The 21492-nt window shown below is 43.6% G+C and overlaps 1 protein-coding gene across 1 annotated transcript; it reads right to left on the bottom strand.

The window, feature by feature from the left end:
• Window positions 1-280: 280 nt before the first annotated feature.
• Window positions 281-19492, bottom strand: LOC118393454 (glycerol-3-phosphate acyltransferase 3-like). Its single transcript, XM_052461799.1, has 14 exons — window positions 19292-19492; window positions 12487-12654; window positions 11733-11799; window positions 7976-8124; window positions 6618-6763; window positions 6310-6384; window positions 6078-6167; window positions 5800-5893; window positions 3711-3820; window positions 2080-2135; window positions 1714-1799; window positions 1451-1579; window positions 1272-1351; window positions 281-1105 (listed from the first exon to the last, which is right to left on the bottom strand). Exons 1-14 carry the CDS (start codon window positions 19355-19357, stop codon window positions 991-993), a joined length of 1431 nt encoding a protein of 476 aa, XP_052317759.1. The 5' UTR covers window positions 19358-19492; the 3' UTR covers window positions 281-990.
• Between the last annotated feature and the right edge of the window lie 2000 nt (window positions 19493-21492).

The following is a 21492-nucleotide window of genomic DNA, read 5'->3' as shown; positions in this document are numbered from 1 at the left end:
GAATCATAGAAACAACATAGGGAGAGGGAGAATATATGTTTTGAGGGGAATGACTGTGTAACTGCAATCCATGCCTATCACTTTGCCTACCGAACAATCGCCTTTTGTTATTATTGTACTGTCTGGCTCCCTTTCATAACCCATGTACGACTCGTGTCGACAGTACAGTAAGCAAAACATTTCAAAGCGTCAACTGACAAGTGTTTTTCTGATTCTGACTACCTTGTTCTGGTAGCTTAGCTTGCTAATGAACACACCACTAAAAAAAAGAGAGAACAGCTGTGGGCTCATGTTTATTTCCAAACGATTGGCAGTAATGATTGATCGACAGGATTGATCAACTGGCTCTGAACGTTTCAGCAGCTCATACCAATCATAAACGACAGGGGGGACACACGAAGAAAAAAAAAATAACCTCAGATAGTCATCGCATAACCCTGACATTTAGAAGTTTGTGATCAAAAAGGCTCTACAGTCACAATTGCACTATTCACAAAGATTTTAAAGTAATTTTCCAGCAGAGAATTAGAACAGTGTTTTTATAGCAGAACAAGAAAGAGCTATTCAAAATCCCAAACTGATGCTATTGGACTTGACACCTCATCTCCTTTACAGTTCCGCTACACTGTGTTGTCACAGTAGACGAGAGTAATTGTAATGCAATTGGCTAATCAGTTATAACCCTCTACAGTCCGCAACGCACTTTAAAACGGTTCATTCACTCGATGGCAGTCTAGTCCAGGGTCATCAGCAGTGCAGTATTCAGGCAGTGATGGCCAAGCTCCTTTCCAAACTCCCAGCTAAGAGCTTTTGGATGGTCCTACGCCCACCTTCTGTACACTGTGAAAGCTAAATGTATTCACGCCGCGTGATCATGGGAGAAACCGAAATGCGACGCGACCCCTGCCAAAGTAAAACTCCCGTCTCCAGCGGTCGCGATGCAGGTTGCTCGAGAACGAGCTGCCCTTTTCACATGTTTAGAGGAGGGTGTCAGTCACTGTTACCGCTGCGCTCCTCCTCGCTACCCACCACCATGCTGCTGTACTTCCTCTGCTGCTCCTCTCTATACGTGTCCTTCACCTTAGCCCTCTTTAGGCCTCCGTCCCTACAGGGGAACAAACACGTGGTCTAGGAGATACGAACACAAAATAATCTGTGTGCAAAAGAGATACTGCAAATGTGTCCATTCTGAGGTGTAAGAGATGCATAGCAGAGGGCCAGTATGAGACAGTTAGGATGCCATTCATAGTAAGATGGGAGGAGATTCTTACCAGGACAGGTCCACTAGTCCCCCCTGATGTGCGATGACAGACTTGACTCTGTTGGCAAACTGGACAGCATCCTCCCCTTCCTGAAAACATGCAATAAGTTAGTGGCACTTAGTGATTAATTGGTAGGTACTGTGTAAGTGTGTGTTTGTGTGTGTGTGTGTGTGGTGTTGTATACACACCTGTTGGTGCATGGCTGGCAGGTACCAGACGTTACAGACTATAGCCCAACTAGTCATCATCCTGAGCAGGTAGCTCACCATGTTGTACTTGGCACTGTTCCAGAACGCATCCCCAAACTGAGGGTCATACTGAGGGAAGGAGACAGAAAACCTCTTCAAATCTATGCTGACTTTGTCACGCAACTTTTCATTTGTCACGTTATCTTTTCATGATTTAGGGAAAAGTCAAATACTGTACAGAAGTACCTTACAGAGTACCTTACCTTGATGGCTACCGGGTATATCGTTCCTCCGATTTCAAAACTTCCCTTTTTGAACATCATGACAGATGTGTTGTTGATACAGGTCCCTGAGGAAACCAGAAATATGGACTGCAGATAAGCCATAAACAGAACGACCAGAGATGTATAAAATATCAAATCAAATTTCATTGGTCAGATAGGATCTCTATGATAACAACAACGCTCTCCAAAATCACAGATAAGGGAGAGAAATGCATTCTAGCAGATGCTACTCATATGTACAGGTATAGGATGACCTTACTGTATATAACCAATGCAATATCAATGCAGCTTATCCAAACCAATGCTAAACTCACTGACTTCATTCTACTCCATTGTAGCACTTACCTTCCGGAAAGAGCAATATAGGAAGCTTAGTCTTGTCATTCACGTGATCCCTCAACCTGTAAACATGAACAACAATTAGAAAACCTAACTTTATATCTGGGAGGAGCGTGAACATACATTATATGGTTTTAGTTAAAGCTATGTCCATACCAGGAAATCTTAGTATTAAATTATATCACCAATTGTCAAATGGCAATGACATTTATGTCAAATGGCAATGTCATCGGACTGGCATGAGGGTTTTATCTGGATAAGGAAATAAGATAGGTATTTACTTATGATTGTATTTGATGTGTATTATTGCGCTAAACAGGGCTCATCTGGAAAATATATCTTGGTCTCAGCATTGACACCCTGTCAAAATAAAGGTTAAATAAAAAAGATGACAGAATTATTTGCAGTGGTGTAAAGTACTTAAGTTGTTTTTTGGGGGTATCTGTACTTTACTATTTATATTTGACAACTTTTACTTCACTACATTCCGAAAGAAAATATTGGGCCAAAAACCAGCAACAGTGTGTGGAAACCTTGTGAAGACTTACAGAAAACATTTGACCTCTGTCATTTCCAACAAAAGGTATATAACAAAGTATTGAGATAAACTTTTGTTATTGACTAAATACTTATTTTCCACCATAATTTGCAAATAAATTCATTAAAAATCCTACAATGTGATTTTCAGGATTGTATTTCTTCATTTTGTCTGTCATAGTTGAAGTGTACCTATGATGTTAATTACAGGCCTCTCACATCTTTTTAAGTGGGTGAACTTGCACAATTGGTGGCTGACTAAATACTTTTTTGCCCCACTGTATTAGGGATTATATTTATGTAGCAGGTATAATAAATAATTAAAGTATTAACGTAAACGTAAGTCCAACAAGGATCAGAAGAGACCTGTAAGGGAGAGAAATGTGTGTGCCTAAGAAAATACTGAGCACAATTAAACTGTGTTTGACCCGACCCGGCTAGAACTCTGAGAAACTTATGATAGGACAGGGAGTACTCCTCAAGGTGTCCCTAATCTCGGGGGAATGGAACTGTCGGCTGGGTAGTGATATACAGTGGTGAGAACTCTGGAGAAGAAGATAACTCACCTACTGTTCGTGTGTATGTATGTGCGTAAGTAAGGAGCATGGTATAAAATGGATGTCTTTGTATAATGGACTGGAGAGTGCTCTCGTGAATAAACTTTTGGACTATTGTAAGCTGGGAACTCTTGTCTGTTTCATTTAAACCATGAACCTTACAAACTCTGGGTTGCAGAGAGTAGGTTAATTGAAGTTTATGATCATTGATAATGAAATTCTCATATCAAGTATATTTTAGCAATTACATTTACTTTTGATTCTTAAGTATATTTAAAACCAAATACTTTCAGACTTTTACTCAAATACTACTTTACTGGGTGACTTTCACTTTTACTTCAGTAACTTTCTATTAGGGTATCAATACTTTTAATCAAGTATGGCAATTAGGTACTTTTTCCACCACTGTTTATTGGTCTGTAGCAATTTTCCACAGGCATATCAGTGCTTGTCTGAAGAGTGTTGGCAGTCAGAATACCAGTGTCTGGTGCCAGGAACATGTCCAACCCACTGGCTGATAAGATAGCAAACAGATAAGCTCACCTTTTGGTCACTAGGTGGCGATCTTTCATATCAGCTCTCTCAAACCAGATGTGAGGACAGGACCTCGCCATGGCCCTCTGCATCACTCCCATCAGACCCCCCTGGCCCACCTCATCTCAAACCTTTATTTAACCAGATAGTTGAGCATAGCAGTGTGAACAGGTCAATAACACAGTAGAAAAAAATGGGCAGTCTATATACAATGTGTGCAAAAGGCATGAGGAGGTAGGCGAATAATACAATTTTGCAGATTAACACCAGATGGGCATGTACAGGTAGAGATATTGGTGTGCAAAAAGAGCAGAAAAGTAAATAAATAAAAACAGTATAAAAACAGTATGGGAATGAGGTAGGTGAAAAAGGGTGAGCTATTTACCTATAGACTATGTACAGCTGCACACATAGCTGATGTTTGAAGTTGGTGAGGGAGATAAAAGATCATTTTTGCAAGTCGTTCAGTCAGCATCAGGTGTTGGCTTTAGGGATGATCAGTGAGATACACCTGCTGGAGCGCCCGGATGGGTGTTGCCATCGTGACCAGTGAACATTTACCTAGCATGGACTTGTAAATGACCTGGAGCCACCTAGAGCATACAAGTCGCAGTGGTGGGTGGTATAAGGTGCTTTAGTGACAAAACGGATGGCACAGACTGCATCCAGTTTGCTGAGTAGAGTGTTGGAAGCCATTTTGTAAGTCGAGGATCGGTAGGATAGTCAGTTTTACTAGGGTAAGCTTGGCAGCGTGAGTGAAGGAGGCTTTGTTGCGGAATAGAAAGCCGACTCTGGATTTGATTTTTGATTGGAGATGTTTGATGTGAGTCTGGAAGGAGAGTTTGCAGTCTAGCCAGACACCTAGGTACTTATAGATGTCCACATATTCAAGGTTGGAACCATCCAGGGTGGTGATGCTAGTCGGGCAATCGGTTAGCATGCATTTGGTTTTACTCGCGTTTAAGAGCAGTTGGAGGCCACGGAAGGATAATTGAACGTTTGGAGGTTTTAGCACAGACAAATCGTAGAGGTGGATCAGGGAATCGCCCGCAGCAAGAGACATCAGGATTAAAGAACCTAATACATTTAGACAAATCAACAGGATAAACAGATAAACTGAGACGGCACTTTCTTTATACATGCTACCCCATGGCAATGTCATCCATAAGCACAACATGCACTTTCATTGCCATGGTGATGATCATGACACCCAATTGTATTTATCTTTTAAACAAGACAATACTTTACAGTCAGCCCACCTTGAGACATGCCCCACTTACGTCAAACACTGGATGACAACCAACGTATTGCTTTTAAACTCTGACAAGACAGAAATGAAGCTACTTGGCTACAAGAAACTCACAAAGTGTCAGACCTCACTCTAAACATTTATGGTTGCCTCATTACACCAAACACGGTTGTTAAAAAACTTGGTGTTACCTTTGAGCCTGGTCTAACTTTTGACAACGCATATCCAAAACAGCATACTTCCATCTCAGGAACATTCCAGAATTAGACTACATGCAGGTCTGGCTTTGATCTCAAAACAAGTGCATCTATTCACAACCACTCACGCTGTAAACACAGTCCAGTTCAATGTGAATGGCACAGATCCATATATGGCAATGGTCTACTTGCATATAGGCCTACTGCAGCTCTGATTGGTTATGCTGCACTGGTCTGTGTAGAGTATGGGCTGAGTGGTGTGTGTCAATGCAATAGAATCCTACCCGATGCATTCTGCCTACAACAAAATCTCTTGCATCGTTAATTTTGCATACTAAGTCTTGCATCGTTTGTTTTGTTTTGGTACATTGTATTGAAAGTGGCTAATATTGCATTGATTTGATCACAATTCCCACAGTAAAGAGAAATGTTGATGGTGTTAACTAAGGCGGAAAACTCTAGAAAGTTGAGTGTAGTTCAATCTCCTGCTTCTCTGCACAGGTTGATATTTATTCTGCGCGGCAGTCCTGGGGGAGCTGCGTGCCCAAACATGTGTGCAGCTTAGAAGGAACGTTGATTATATAGGTATAAAAAAATATTTAAAAGTTGAGCTATTTCAAGTTAGGCTTATTTTCTGCTTTATTTCACATACCATGGCGTAACACCCATCGTTGCAGAGAATGACAATATCAATCGGGGAGGTGTGATTGGCCACACAGATTCCTCCTTTTCTGGGTCTGTTTTCTCTGTAAAACACAAGACAGAGAACACATGCAGACACACGGTAAAGTGGCAGACGTGCGTCTTACGTCAAAACAAAGCTCTGTGCACATATCACGAGGACCTCCCGTAGAGTCACTGGGGGACATGACGGTGTGTGTGAAAGCCTGCTGTGTTTGCATGTGTCAGAGGAGAGGAGCGTTCACCGACTTGTTGTGGTAGTGGATGGTGCAGGAGAGGCCTCGAGCACAGATCCTGTAGCACATCACATGGACCCACTCACTCAGCCAGGACTTGAGCCTAGAAAACACACACACACACGTGCAAACACGTAAGAAGCTACCATGAAGCTGATTAAATACAAAAATCAAACAAGACAAACATCTCAGTTTTTAAAAACAATACCGTGTGAACCTGTAGATTCAAAGCAGTGTTATTGTACCTCCAGTTAGGGAGGAATCCTACAGCAGTGGTTCCTATCACCAGCCAGGTCAGGCCTATAGACGCCAGCATGATCCTGAAAGAAAACATTCGGACTCAGAAACATACACGAGACACGACAACACAGGTCCTGGATTAACGCACTGTCGAACGCTACGTGGTTTAAATCCTGCCTGTAAATCATGTCTATTCAGCAACATAAATGTCGGTCAGCGCTTGGTTTATGGATGTGAACCGTAAGAGAGCTAAGGCCTTATTAAAAAAGGTGAGCACAGTGATGATGACTGATTTCACACTCTCAGTAATGACCTGAGCGGAGTCAGGATGCAGTAGCGTATGAACACGCCCAGGCCCCAGACCATGGTCAGTTTGAGGCTGATGTACTGGAAGTCGATGTTGGTCCGAGTTAGCAGGTTCCACGACACCAGCTCCTCTGACGAAAACCTCTGGGTCACCTGGAGGTCAGAGGAACAACATGAAAAACAACTTAGTAGGCCTACCTGTACAGAAAGTAAGTCTGGATTTTTAAAATTGATGTTGTACTCTTTTGCCCAATCCTGAATCAATGCCTATTTCCTGGGCCCTAAGCACTTCCTGATAGCCATTCAACGACCACGTTTATATGCGCACAGTATTCCGGGATAATATCTCATATCCTGGTTAAGGTCTTATTCAGAATAACATGTTTACATGCAACTTTGATATATCCTGCTCACAGGGATCCCTGTAAACATGAATAAACAGAAAAGTCCTAATTTTCCCAGTGATGACGGAACGATTTTTTGAAGGGGGTGCTGAAAATAAAGCTAAGCCTTATTTAGATATTGTTCTGCTTATAATTTCCGGCATTAGGTCGGCTTCTGTCATTACTTGATCCTCTAGAATGCTAAATAAAGCCTCGCTCACCAGAATAATGTAATAAAATCGATAGAAGGAAAGCGGTAAAGTTCTCTTTCATTTCTGCTTCTCTTGTAGAGAAGACGTTTAGGGCCCCGGGAAGATTTTCCACACAAAATGTCCAAATGGCATCGGTTTGTTGACCAGTTTCAGGGAAATTAAAATATGTAATAACAATCCAACACGTTTCTGATAGTAACTCGGTCCATTTTGGAATATTATTTGAATTGATAGTGAAATACTGTCAGCTTTTATGTCGCAGTAGAAAATTGCACATTCACATTTCCTCAAGATGAAATAAATCAATAATATTTCTCGATTCCTGTTACTGAGACAGAATATACAGTTGGTCTATCATTTTACAGCAAGAAAACAACAGCAAACGGGATAAGATGTTTACATGCCAAATTATCCGTCCAAGACCAGCATATCCCAGGCATCTTATTCGGGTTTCTCAAAACTGGGATACAAGCTTATTCGGGTTATTGCAAAACGGGATTATGACATTTGTATGCGTCAACTCACAACAGAATACTAGAGTATCCCGAATAACAACGGGATATTGGTGTGCATGTAAACGTGATCATTGATTTGAAAGGACTGGAGGGGTGTGCAGTAGGCAATAAATTACAAAACTCATCCTAGACTACCAGAGGGTTAGGTGAAGCTACAGGTTTGACTCATTTCTATTAGGGGCCCATCGTGGAATGTCTGGGGTTAGAGATACATTTGGAATTAGGCATCAATCTTATTCTAGCCTGTGGACTCACCTCATCCTCAACGATATCCTCGATGCCTCGTCTGTAGAAGTAGAAACAGTCGCTGAGGGTGAAGTCTCCCCCCACTGGTGGTTTGGGGCGACTGCGCCTTAACCCCCTCAGCTCCTCCTCCATAGAACCATCATCCCTCTGGACGAGGCCTGGGGAAAAACACACACGCTCAACTAATCCACCTCATCATTTTTAGATTGGATTGTATCATACCAAATATTTCTATTTGATAAGGAAGATGATTCCGTGTTATATTTTACCATTGATAAAAGACAACATTGACAGTGTTACAAATCCTAGAATCAATAGGCTTAGAATTGTCATACATTTTGAATGAAAGGAGGACAAATTGGTCAAACCACTGTGGACTTGTTAGGAGCTGGTGAGGAAGGAAATGAATCAGAGGATTGCAACGCACTTGTGTCACTAACTCTCACACTGTTGCCCCATATTGAGAAAACAAGATATCCTGGGCTGATATGAGTAATCCTTATTTAAACTTATTTAAATCAATGAAATCCAGAGTTTATCACTGTGGGCAAGGCCTCACCAATAGAATTGTCATACAGAATCCATTTTAAATGACAGGCCATCAAACAGAGAAAATGTCAGTGGCCTTGCACTTTACAAACTGGGACCACTTCAGATAACAGCTATCAGAGAGCAGTGTTCACTGATAAATGAGGCTCCTTTCTTTCCTTAAAAGGGCCTCCCTTTGTGTGTCTGTCATCGAGGTAATCACAGTTCTAGGATCAGATTACTCAACTCCAACCCAAAGTGTATCCCTCCCTCCAGCAAATCAAATCAAATTTTTATTTGTCACATACACATGGTTAGCAGATGTTAAATGCGAGTGTAGCGAAATGCTTGTGCTTCTAGTTCCGACAATGCAGTGATAACCAACAAGTAATCTAACTAACAATTCCAAAACTACTGTCTTATACACAGTGTAAGGGGATAAGGAACATGTACATAAGGATATATGAATGAGTGATGGTACAGAGCAGCATACAGTAGATGGTATCGAGTACAGTATATACATATGAGATGAGTGTGTAGACAAAGTAAACAAAGTGGCATAGTTAAAGTGGCTAGTGATACATGTGTTACATAAGGATGCAGTCGATGATGTAGAGTACAGTATATACATATGCATATGAGATGAATAATGTAGGGTAAGTAACATTATATAAGGTAGCATTGTTTAAAGTGGCTAGTGATATATTTACATAATTCCCATCAATTCCCATTATTAAAATGGCTGGAGTTGGGTCAGTGTCAATGACAGTGTGTTGGCAGCAGCCACTCACTGTTAGTGGTGGCTGTTTAACAGTCTGATGGCCTTGAGATAGAAGCTGTTTTTCAGTCTCTCGGTCCCAGCTTTGATGCACCTGTACTGACCTCGCCTTCTGGATGATAGCGGGGTGAACAGGCAGTGGTTCGGGTGGTTGATGTCCTTGATGATCTTTATGGCCTTCCTGTAACAACGGGTGGTGTAGGTGTCCTGGAGGGCAGGTAGTTTGCCCCGGTGATGCGTTGTGCAGTCCTCACTACCCTCTGGAGAGCCTTACGGTTGAGGGCGGAGCAGTTGCCGTACCAGGCGGTGATACAGCCCGCCAGGATGCTCTCGATTGTGCATCTGTAGAAGTTTGTGAGTGCTTTTGGTGACAAGCCAAATTTCTTCAGCCTCCTGAGGTTGAATAGGCGCTGCTGCGCCTTCTTCACGACGCTGTCAGTGTGAGTGGACCAATTCAGTTTGTCTGTGATGTGTATGCCGAGGAACTTAAAACTAGCTACCCTCTCCACTACTGTTCCATCGATGTGGATAGGGGGTGTTCCCTCTGCTGTTTCCTGAAGTCCACAATCATCTCCTTAGTTTTGTTGACGTTGAGTGTGAGGTTATTTTCCTGACACCACACTCCGAGGGCCCTTACCTCCTCCCTGTAGGCCGTCTCGTCGTTGTTGGTAATCAAGCCTACCACTGTTGTGTCGTCCGCAAACTTGATGATTGAGTTGGAGGCGTGCGTGGCCACGCAGTCGTGGGTGAACAGGGAGTACAGGAGAGGGCTCAGAACGCACCCTTGTGGGGCCCCGTGTTGAGGATCAGCGGGGAGGAGATGTTGTTGCCTACCCTCACCACCTGGGGGCGGCCCGTCAGGAAGTCCAGTACCCAGTTGCACAGGGGCGGGGTCGAGACCCAGGGTCTCGAGCTTGATGACGAGCTTGGAGGGTACTATGGTGTTGAATGCCGAGCTGTAGTCGATGAACAGCATTCTCACATAGGTATTCCTCTTGTCCAGGTGGGTTAGGGCAGTGTGCAGTGTGGTTGAGATTGCATCGTCTGTGGACCTATTTGGGCGGTAAGCAAATTGGAGTGGGTCTAGGGTGTCAGGTAGGATGGAGGTGATATGGTCCTTGACTAGTCTCTCAAAGCACTTCATGATGACGGAAGTGAGTGCTACGGGCGGTAGTCGTTTAGCTCAGTTACCTTAGCTTTCTTGGGAACAGGAACAATGGTGGCCCTCTTGAAGCATGTGGGAACAGCAGACTGGTATAGGGATTGATTGAATATGTCCGTAAACACACCGGCCAGCTGGTCTGCGCATGCTCTGAGGGCGCGGCTGGGGATGCCGTCTGGGCCTGCAGCCTTGCGAGGGTTAACACGTTTAAATGTCTTACTCACCTCGGCTGCAGTGAAGGAGAGACCGCATGTTTCCGTTGCAGGCCGTGTCAGTGGCACTGTATTGTCCTCAAAGCGGGCAAAAAAGTTATTTAGTCTGCCTGGGAGCAAGACATCCTGGTCCGTGACTGGGCTGGATTTCATCTTGTAGTCCGTGATTGACTGTAGACCCAGCAGGTCTGAAGACAGTGGGATCAGCTAAGGATTCACTATCTGATAACACAGGACAAAGTCCAGGAGAGAGAGACTGAGTGACTGACTGACTGTGTTGAATTCAATCCACCCTTTGCTTTCTTTGAAACCTAGGCAAACTCTTTATTTTAGGAAAACTTCAGTACAGTACAAGTGAGGGGTCTATGGTATCCATATAATACAGAAACCATCCTGCGAGTTGATATGCTAACAAATAAAAAGAGCACATTGATGTGCTGTGCTAGCTAGTGAACACCGCACTGCGAGTTTAATCGAATTGCCCCCCGACTAGCCTATATGACTGCTGATTGTGAGGGGAGGAATTGCGTCAGCCCGACAGATAGGCAGCAAGCCCAGCGCCACATAATACCGTATATCACATCGGAAATGCTCTGGGGAGTGAGCTGGACCAAATACCGTCTTCTATTCAACAAACACTGCTCCAAGCCATCTTCACTGCAATCCCCTGCCCAGCACTATAAACAGGTTTACACGGTCTCTAGGTTCTCAGAGGTATCGTTTTATATACATGTACCACTCCCATACCGTTTAACGTGGCTTGGGCACATTGAGAAGCTGTATACTTCAAATGCAACCTATTATCAACTCGCAGTCAACCATTGACACCTGAGCGAAACTCATGTCAGGACTGATTTCCATGCACTCAACCCTTCTAACTACACTAACACACTTCATTTATTCTAGGGCACTTTACGTCTGAGCTTCTGAACACAGCAGATGAACAAGAGCGGATGTGAGTGGATGTCATTATCATAGAGCAATGAATAAATCAATCAATCCCTTCATCTTGCTATCCATCATTCAACCAATAAACCAATCAAATGAATCTATTGATCGGTGTGAGAGCTCTGCTCATTGACTCACTATTGAATGAGGAGGATTGGAGTATCCGCTGCGCTTTGTTGACTGTCTGGATCCTCAACGTGGCCCACTGGAGGACAGGAGAAATGAGAAACACCTTTAGCCTTTGACCTCTCACTCCCTGGACCCACACAAGGACAGTAGAGAAAGGACACACACATTTACCCCTGAACTCTCATGCCAGAAAACCTTTCAATCACTGTCCAGAGGCTTATTCAGAAGGTCGTAAGGTTACAGGACAATTACAAAAAATATAACATATTACACTGTAGAACATACATGCTTTTCTGTCAAAAAACATACATACATTCCATGTCTATACGTCACAAATGCAGAGTTGTGCTAATTGATTGTTGTGTACAGTAGACTTTCCCTACAGTAAATATTTGACAGGTTATCATGACAGCGCACTGACAATGCATTTCTTGTTCCCGCATTCCTGAAACTGATACAATCTCCAATGTAAATAAAATTAAGGACCATGGCTAGCCAAGTCATGTGTACTGTATCTTATTATATTGTGTAGTATGAAAACAGCATACATTTAGGACACCAGGCTTATATTTAGAACATGACGCATAAGAAACATTTAAGACAATTATAGACACATGCAGCTGTGCACCTCATATTGTCTGAGTGAGGCAGTTTACCAGCCTTTAAACAGTGTGTAGGTATTAGAATTCCTCTTTCCCATTTGTTGTACCATTGTGCGAGTAAATGTTTGATGGATGGCAACTTCTGGACAGACGCATTTTACCTCCAAGATTTTGACCAGGATCTTCATGTATGTCTCGGAGATGCCCAGGGAGAAGCCAAACATTGCAGGCACCATGAGAAGAGCCACAATGAGGCAGACCCACACCTTCAGCCCTGCCAGGACAATGGCCCAGAAATCCTCCATCGCTACAGATCTCTCTCTGTCACCCTGCGGAAATAGCAACAGGAGAAAGATAGTAGTAGTAGTAGTAGTAGTATACACATAGAGGGCTAGGGGACATAAATACACACAACATTCAACCAAGCGTGTCAGAGTAACCTTCCTTTTAGCTGATTTTAGCAATGCTAGTATTTACACACGAGCGTTGCTAGAAATTGGCTTGCAAAAAAACGGAATAGTCCACCAATTGTCCATAGGGTTGGTCCGTGTGCAGGGGGGAATGGAGAAAAAACATCTAATAGAGCATAAATTAAACAGACTTTCCAAATGTGAGTCTGTTGTAGAGCCACTTCCTCTCCGTTTACCTTATGTCAAAATAAAGAAGTCCGGCACGTGCACATAACTGCAAAAAAGCAAGAACTTGTGGGGGACTTTTATTTTGGAATGAGGTAAGCAGAGAGAAACTGACCATGCTGAGGAACTGCATGGGTCTACAACAGACCCCCCTGTAATTACACGTTCCATTAGATGTTTTTTCCTCAAATTCACCCCTGCATAAGGACCGAGCCTACAGGCAATTGAGAGAGTAAGTTGACATTTTATTTTATTTAACTTCTGGAAAACGATTCCTTTTTTCCCCCAAGCTAATTCGCAGCAATGCTAGTGTGTAAATACTAGTGTTGCTAAGAGCCACTACCTCTCCGTATGTAAGTGTACTTTAGCCCATGTCTGGCATGCTGACTGGTCTTTTATGACACAGGAGTTCAGGATGTTGTTGGTTCAATATCTGACAGTACTACCTCAATTGCTACAGTTAAAGATATAGTTCACCCAAATTATATACCCTGTAAGCAGTTTATGGGCAGGGTTGGGTAGTTACTTTCTAAATGTAATCTGTTGTTACCTGTCCAAAAGTGTAATCATTAACGTAATTTTTGGATTACCCAAACTCAGTAATGTAATCTGATTACATTGTTACTTTTAGATGACTTTCCCCTTTTAAGAGGCATCAGAAGACAACAATGTTACCAAATAGAATGATTTATCCTGCAATAGATGTCAATGTTAAAGTTTACATCGTGGGCCATATATGCATGTTACATGGATGGGTTGGTTATGTAGGCTTCTTCTAACCCATGGCTTTCAACTACATATAATAATACAATTAAATTATATCTTCACATTAAAAAAAGTCTATCAGAATTCCAGTCATTCCAATAAATGTTAGAACCCTTGATCTTCAAGAATAGGACTTGGAAATATGGAAGAATAGATTAGCCAAACGTTTTACCTGAGCATGACCCCAAAACTAAGGACATATTAGCCAGCCCTACTCTGTTGTTTATGATTTTGTTGTCATGGAGGACTAGGCTACCTGATTCAAGGTGACAAATAAATGCTGCACTCATGGAATGACATGCTTTGAGCACTATTGAAAAGTGCAGTTTACATGTGAAAAATGAATTCCATAAGCTGCATTTGCTATAGGCCTATTGTTTACCTTTTTGTTGGTGACACTTTGATATCTTGATAATATGCAGCCGTTTAAAGGACAAATCCACAGATGAAACAATAACCAAATGTCCACCCCGCCTCGGTTTGGTAAAAAGGGTAGGGATAGAGATAGGGATAGGCCTGGAGAAATATAACCACACTCAGATTAATAGACAGAGCTATGGATGCAAGGACAGACTGTCCATTGTTACGAATATTACCGAAGGTGACTCCCCTTCTTGTTCGGGTGGCGCTCGGCGGTCGTCTTCGCCGGTCTACTAGCTATCACTGATCCGTTGTTCTGTCTGATTGGTATCACCTGTTTCTTGTTTGGTTGTTAGGGTAAGGTTATATAAGTTTGTTCAGCCCGCTTCTGTTTCGTGCGAGCTTGTTCGTCTGTTTTGTGTTAGAGTGTATTTTGTTTGCATTTTTGAGTTTCGCGCTGTCTGTTAATATTTCTGTTCATTTGTTTTACTACTTTTGTTCATGTTATTTTTCCTGGACATTAAAGCGTGTTTTTCCCACATCCTTTTGCTCTCTGCGCCTGACTCCACACCTCTTCACTCATTAATCGTAACATCCATGATATAAAATAATTATTCAAATCATGTTATGAGGTTATACAGTGTTTGTTTACATTTACTATGTTTAAACATTGGAGAAAAACAAGCTTATATTTTGGGTTCTCATGAGGTGCAGCAGTTGAACTAAGCTCATGAGGCATTTATAAGTAATATTCTTCAAGAATCATATATATATATATATATGTAGATATCAATAATAAGTGATCTAGTTATGGTAAGAGGTGAAATAAGTATAGCCAGTTATAATTGTAATGGTTTATCAGATTATTTAAAAAAAGATCAGTCTTTACGTGGCTAAAAGAAAAGGAATATAACATATACTGTTTACAGGAAACTCACTCTACATCCTTATATTAAGATACTGTAACGGCGTTCTTCTATCTCCTCCTCTGACGAAGAGGTAGAATAAGGATCGGACCAAAATGCAGCGTGGTGGTTACTCATGTTCTTTAATGAAAGTGAACGAGACATGAAATAACTTATAATATTACGGAACGAGAAAACCTATACAGCCTGTCTGGTGAACAACTACACAGAGACAGGAACAATCACCCACGAAAACACTCACAGAATATGGCTGCCTAAATATGGTTCCCAATCAGAGACAACGATAAATCACCTGACTCTGATTGAGAACCGCCTCAGGCAGCCATAGACTAATTAGTCACCCCACAACACCCCAAGACAAAAAACACACCACAATAACCCATGTCACACCCTGGGCTGACCAAACAAATAAAGAAAACGCAAAATACTAAGACCAAGGCGTGACAGATACGTAGAAAAGCAGTATGGGTGGTGAAATACATTTTCTGTTATGGACAAAGGAACTCAAAATGTGTGATGATATTAATTAACAAGAATGTCAATTTGTTTGTTTTTTGCCGTGTGGTTCTCAATCAGAGGCAACTGTTTATCGTTTTCTCTGATTGGGGATCACATAATAGTTGACATTCTCCTTTTGGTGTTTGTGGGATCTTGTTTTTGTCAGCTCTATGAAGCCTGCAGAACGTGACGTTCGTTATTCTTTTGTTGTTTTTTGTTTGGTGTTCACAGTAATTAAAGAATCATGAACACTTACCACGCTGCACCTTGGACTCCTTCCGATGACAAACGTTACAGAAGATCCCACCACAAACAGACCAAGCAGCATGGTCAGGGGGACTGGACATGGGAGGACAGCCTGGATGGCAAAGGATCCTGGACGTGGGAGGAGATCCTGGCCGGAAGGGATCGCCTCCCATGGGAACAGGTGGAAGCAGCGAGGGAGTCATGGCAACGAAGCAAGCACGAGAGGCAGCCCCCCCCCAAAAAAATGGTTGGGGCACACGGGGAGATTGGCGGAGTCAGGTTGTAGACCTGAGCCAACTCCCCGTTCTTACCATGGGGAGAGAATGACTGGTCAAGCACCGTGTTATCCGGTTCTGCGCACTATGCCTTCGGTGTGCAGCCACAGCCCGGTGCGCTCTGTGCAAGCTCCCCACAGTGGTCGTGCTAGAGTGGGCATTCAGCCAGGACGGATTGTGCCGGCTCAGCGTTCCTGGCCTCCGGTGCGTCTCTTCGGACCAGGTTATCCTGCGTCAGCTCTACGCACGGTGTCCCCGGTTCGCCAGCAAAGCCCAGTGCGGCCTGTTCCTGCTCCCCGCACTTGCCGGACTAAGAGGGGTATCCAGCCAGGACGAGTTATGCCAGATCTTCGCTCCAGACCTCCGGTGCGCCTCCACGGCCCAGGATATCCTGCGCCGGCTCTGCGCACTGTGTCTCCGGTGCTTCTGCACAGCCCAGTGCGTCTGGTGCCAGCACTTCACACTCACCGAGCTAGAGTGGGTATCCAGCCAGGACATGTTGTGGCAGCTCCACTCACTAGGCTGCCAGTACGTCTCCTCAGTCCAGGGGGAACCTGTTCCGGCTCCACGTTCGAAGCCTCCAGCGACGATCCCCGGCCCGAAGCGACGGTTCCCGGTCCGGAGCCTCCAGCGACGGTCCCCGGTCAGGAGCCTCCAGCGACGATCCCCGGCCCGAAGCCTGCAGCCACGGTCCCCGGTCAGGAACCTCCAGCGACGGTCCCCGGTCAGGAGCCTGCAGCGACGGTCCCCGGGTCAGGAGCCTGCAGCGACGGTCCCCGGTCCGGAGCCTGCAGCGACGGTCCCCGGTCCGGAGCCTGCAGCGACGGTCCCCGGGTCAGGAGCCTGCAGCGACGGTCCCCGGGTCAGGAGCCTCCAGCGACGGTCCCCGGGTCAGGAGCCTCCAGCGACGGTAGCCGGGTCAGGAGCCTCCAGCGACGGTCGCCGGGTCAGGAGCCTCCAGCGACGGTCCCCGGGTCAGGAGAGGAGCCTCCAGCGACGGTCCCCGGGTCAGGAGCCTCCAGCGACGGTCCCCGGGTCAGGAGCCTCCAGCGACGGTCCCCGGGTCAGGAGCCTCCAGCGACGGTCCCCGGGTCAGGAGCCTGCAGCGACGGTCCCCGGGTCAGGAGCCTGCAGCGACGGTCCCCGGGTCAGGAGCCTGCAGCGACGGTCCCCGGTCCGGAGCCTGCAGCGACGGTCCCCGGTCCGGAGCCTGCAGCGACGGTCCCCGGTCCGGAGCCTGCAGCGACGGTCCCCGGTCCGGAGCCCCCGGTGATGATTGGTGGTCTGGTTCCTCCGGCGATGATCGTTCCTCCAGTGAAGGTCCATGCACCAGGGCCACCACCAAAGCGAAAGGATCTGCGGGCAGAGGGGGGTCTACGTCCCGCACCGGAGCCGCCGCCGTGAAGAGACCCTCCCCTTTAGAGTCAAGTTTTGCGGCCGGAGTCCGCACCTTTTTTGGGGGGGGGGGCTTTTATTCTTTATTTTGGTTAGGCCAGGGGTGTGACTAGGGTGGGCATTCTAGTTTCTTTATTTCTATTTCTTTGTTTTTTGCAGAGTGTGGTTCCCAAATCAGAGGCAGCTGTTTATCATTGTAATTCTCCTTTTGGTGTTTGTGGGATCTTGTTTTTGTTAGCTCTGTGAAGCCTCGTTATTCTTTTGTTGTTTTTTGTTTGGTGTTCTGAGTAATTAAAGAATCATGAACACTTACCACGCTGCACCTTGGTCTCCTTCTGACGACAAACGTTACAATGATATTGTAAATTGGAACGGTTGAGTTGTGTCTTTCATGGAGTTATCAGAATTGTACAGGAAGGTCTACTCAATCCAAGAGTACAACCAATTGATTACAGCATTACCCCAAAAATGGAGGAGGCAGGTGGCAGCGGGATGAGGTAGGGAACTGGTCAGTCTGACCAATGTAAAGGATACAAACTGGTTGAGGAATAAAAATAGCATAAATAGGAAAGTATACCAGTTTCATTTGAGGACCAGAATGTTGACAACTGTGCCATACAGATTGCAAAATAGTTCGGAAGAGATTTATGATGTACCAATTCCATGTTCCAAGGTGTATGAGTTGATTTATAAAACGATGTAAGATTCAAGACTGTGCTTTTCAGCTAAAATTATTATATAGAATTCTTGCCACCAACAAAATATTAAATATTTAGGGCATAAAATCATCGAAACTCTGCAGATTTGTTTGTGAGGATAGAGAATCAAAATACCATTTATTTTTGTATTGCCCTCAGGTAGCCTGTTTCTGGTCTCAGGTTCAGGAATGGCTGAAAATGCACAGCATTTATCTAAAATTGACCCTAGAAATAGTACTGTTAGGAGATCTGGAGAGACCGGGTCAGTCAATCAGTAATAATCTTAGTACAAGTATTTATCTTCAACTCGCAATCTGTGGATTCTATTTGATTAGATAGATAGAAATGGTACGTTAAACATCACAGCATAGTTGAAAGATGTATGGTGCATAGAAATCCGAAGAGGGTGGCCAGCAGAGATAGGTGGGATGAGCTGAGGGAAGCTGAGGGTTGGGATGTGGAATTGAAGACAAGTGGGAGTGGAGTTGCTGGGCGGAAGATAGAATGATGGTCAAAGATAAAAGTATAAAAAATAAAGTACAAATATAACATAATAAAAAGTATGTTTGAATGACCGTGTTTTTACAGCTAATGCCGGTTTGCCTGAGGCTGATGCCGTGCAGAGGTTTGTACACATGCATATATACACACACTCTCATTCAAATACACACATACACATGTAAATAGTGCCAGACATGCACGCAAACATATACAGTTGGCCTTGCTGTTATGATTTTAGTTGTCCTTGATGTGCTTTGGTTTTTTTCTGTTTTCCATTGTCTTTTCCCTATTTAGTTCATTTTCTTGGTTGTTGGTGCATTGGGAGGGTTCTTGGGGGTGGGGAATGGAATAAAAAAAATACGTTCTTGGGGGGACTGCGGGAGGGGTCTCAGATGGTTGATGGGCTGCTATTGGGGAACAGTGTGGGGGGGATCTTGGGGGTTCGGGTCCCCGTTTTTGGCCTTGTGGGAGATCTGTCGACATGCCCTTGAGCAGGGCATTGACCATGGATACTTCTGTGTGTCGCTCTGAATGGGAGTCTGTTGGATGACTGCTGTGGTGTAGTTGTTGAGCAGCTTCACTGCAAGTATATTGTATGTTTTGGATTCAATAAAAAAATGAGTGATATCCTTATCGCCAAAGAATACAACACTGCTGTCATCCTTACCTCGAAGTGTTTATTCAAGTTGGATAATCTTTGGATTTCGATACCAGTTGCACCATTGGAAGACATAGCTTGGACTGAAGCCTACAAAAGCATATTCCTGCTCTTTTCCCGCGATCCATCAAACACATTTGTGATGTCGTCATAGTGGTCTCTGATTTGTGGTCAGACTTGCTTAGGTGGAACAAACATAAAAACGTGAGCCTTTTTTTCAAGGTTGATTTGAATGTCAGAGAAAAGCGAGAAGTGTCAAAGATTTTTTTCCGCAAACATCCTTTCTGAATTTAAAAGTAATCCTCGAAGTAATCATCTAGTTTTTCAAAAGTATCTGTTATCTGATTACAATATTTTTGCTGGTAACATAACGCATTAGTTACAGTTCATGTAACGGGTTACATGCAATCGGTTACTCCCCAACACAATCTATGGGCATGCTTTAATCAATGATGCTTTGGACAAGCTCTTGTTTTGGTTTTGGAAACCTTTGGAAGTTTGCTTTCAAAAATCAAGAAAGATGTTTCATAAAACAAAAGGTTCAATTACTACACACATTTATAAGGTTTAGCTTCTCACACGATCATATTTCCATGTTACAGCGCTTGTTTACGGAAGAGAGGCGAGGCCACCTGTTCTAATGAGCTATCTTGTCTCCGAATACCTGTTTGGAACAAGTGTTGTGAGTACTAATTGGCTGCAACTGTATTACAACAGTGTACAATAAGTGTATATTTAGCATTTGTGAAAATGTTTTGATATGATATGAAAGTATAAGCCTTTATATTTCTAAAACCGTATAGTAATTAAGAATCCATTCAAGTTTAGACAAAGTAATGGCTGTCAACGCCTGTTTACCAATGAACATAACATTTAATAAGGTCATTGGATGTTACAAGGAGTAGGCTTGTCTACACTCCTAAACAGTAAATCTTGGGCTAGCTTTTGACATGAAATGTGAAAAATACCAATAGACATATTGACTTGGTAGACAAATTGACTGCCACAAAAGCATAGATCGCTGTCTTGTCCATAGACTGCTTACCGGGTAAAGAAACCAACCTGTCATTTTGGTTTTGGGGTGAAGTATCCCTTTAACTATAGGCTAGATAAGGTAGAAAATGATACAACTAAGATTCAGGAAGAACACAGAACATGGGCTCACGGAAGGTTCGTACGTGACTACGTAAAGCTGAATGAAACAAACATGAATAACATAGCAAGGTTCAATTTGACCAAACGCAAAATGAGCGTTCATCAACACATCCAAGGCGCATGTCGAAAACAGCAACACGTGACGATTTCAAAAGCGATAGAAAAAAGCCCAACGTTTAATTATATCAGAAATGTTGGTAGGCTGAGTGGTCAATGACATTTAAAAGAAAGCCTACCAACTTAATTTAGCTTGAACAACGTATACGCACGTCATCAAAAACCTAATTCAACAACAATAGTCAATCATATTAATTAACAGTCAAATTAATATACAACTACACCAAATACCTAAACAAAGAACCGTGGGCGAATCTTACAGACCTGGCCGGACAATCATACAGTTTTTCCTTGATATTCAGCCCTGCGTGTAGTGGATCTTACCTTTCAAACTTCAGTCCATACTACCATGCCCTTCCCTGTTGTAGAACTCATACAAATAACTGTGACAGAGGGTGAGACGGCAAGCCACCGCTGTAGTGAAAGCGCGCCTACTTGTAGAACAGCGCCATCCATTGGCCAAATAAAATAAACGTTTATTGGTCATATACGCATATTTGCAGACGTTATCTCAGGTGCAGCGAAATTATTGTTTTTCTAGCTCCAAAGGTGCAGTAATACCTAGCAATAAAAAATATATATATACATGCAATCCATAAAAATGAACAAATACGTTATGAAGGATGAGCCATGATTAGAATACAGTAAATACATACAAAGTGGGTATAGCATGTAAACATTATTCAAGCAATGACTCTAGGCACATAGGGCAGTATGTAGTATGTAGCACACATAGGGCAGTAGTCTCTAAGGTGCAGGGTAGAGTACTGGGTGGTAGCCAGCTAGAACAATGACGAAGGTTCGGGGCAGGGCACTGGGCAGAGGTCGAATAATGGTAACTATTTAACAGTACGATGGACTGGAGATAGAAGCTGTTTCTCAGTCTCTCGTTCCCAGCTTTGATGCACATGTACTGTCTCCACCTTCTAGATGCTAGT

This window comes from Oncorhynchus keta, chromosome 14, assembly GCF_023373465.1.
Source record: "Oncorhynchus keta strain PuntledgeMale-10-30-2019 chromosome 14, Oket_V2, whole genome shotgun sequence".
In the NCBI taxonomy this organism is placed as follows: Eukaryota; Metazoa; Chordata; class Actinopteri; order Salmoniformes; family Salmonidae; genus Oncorhynchus; species Oncorhynchus keta.
Note: the sequence above shows the minus strand (reverse complement) of the source record. Positions and strands in the feature narration are given on the sequence as shown.

Bases quoted from the DNA above. Each gene is read 5' to 3' on its own strand.
- LOC118393454 (XM_052461799.1), bottom strand. From the start codon at position 19,357: ATGTCTTCCAATGGTGCAACTGGTATCGAAATCCAAAGATTATCCAAC. The intron at 8,125-11,732 runs GTGAGTCAATGA...GTTTTTCCCCAG, and splicing joins CCAATCCTCCTCATTCAATA to GCCTCGTCCAGAGGGATGAT. The intron at 5,894-6,077 runs GTCGGTGAACGC...TGTGTTTTACAG, and splicing joins ACCATCCACTACCACAACAA to AGAAAACAGACCCAGAAAAG.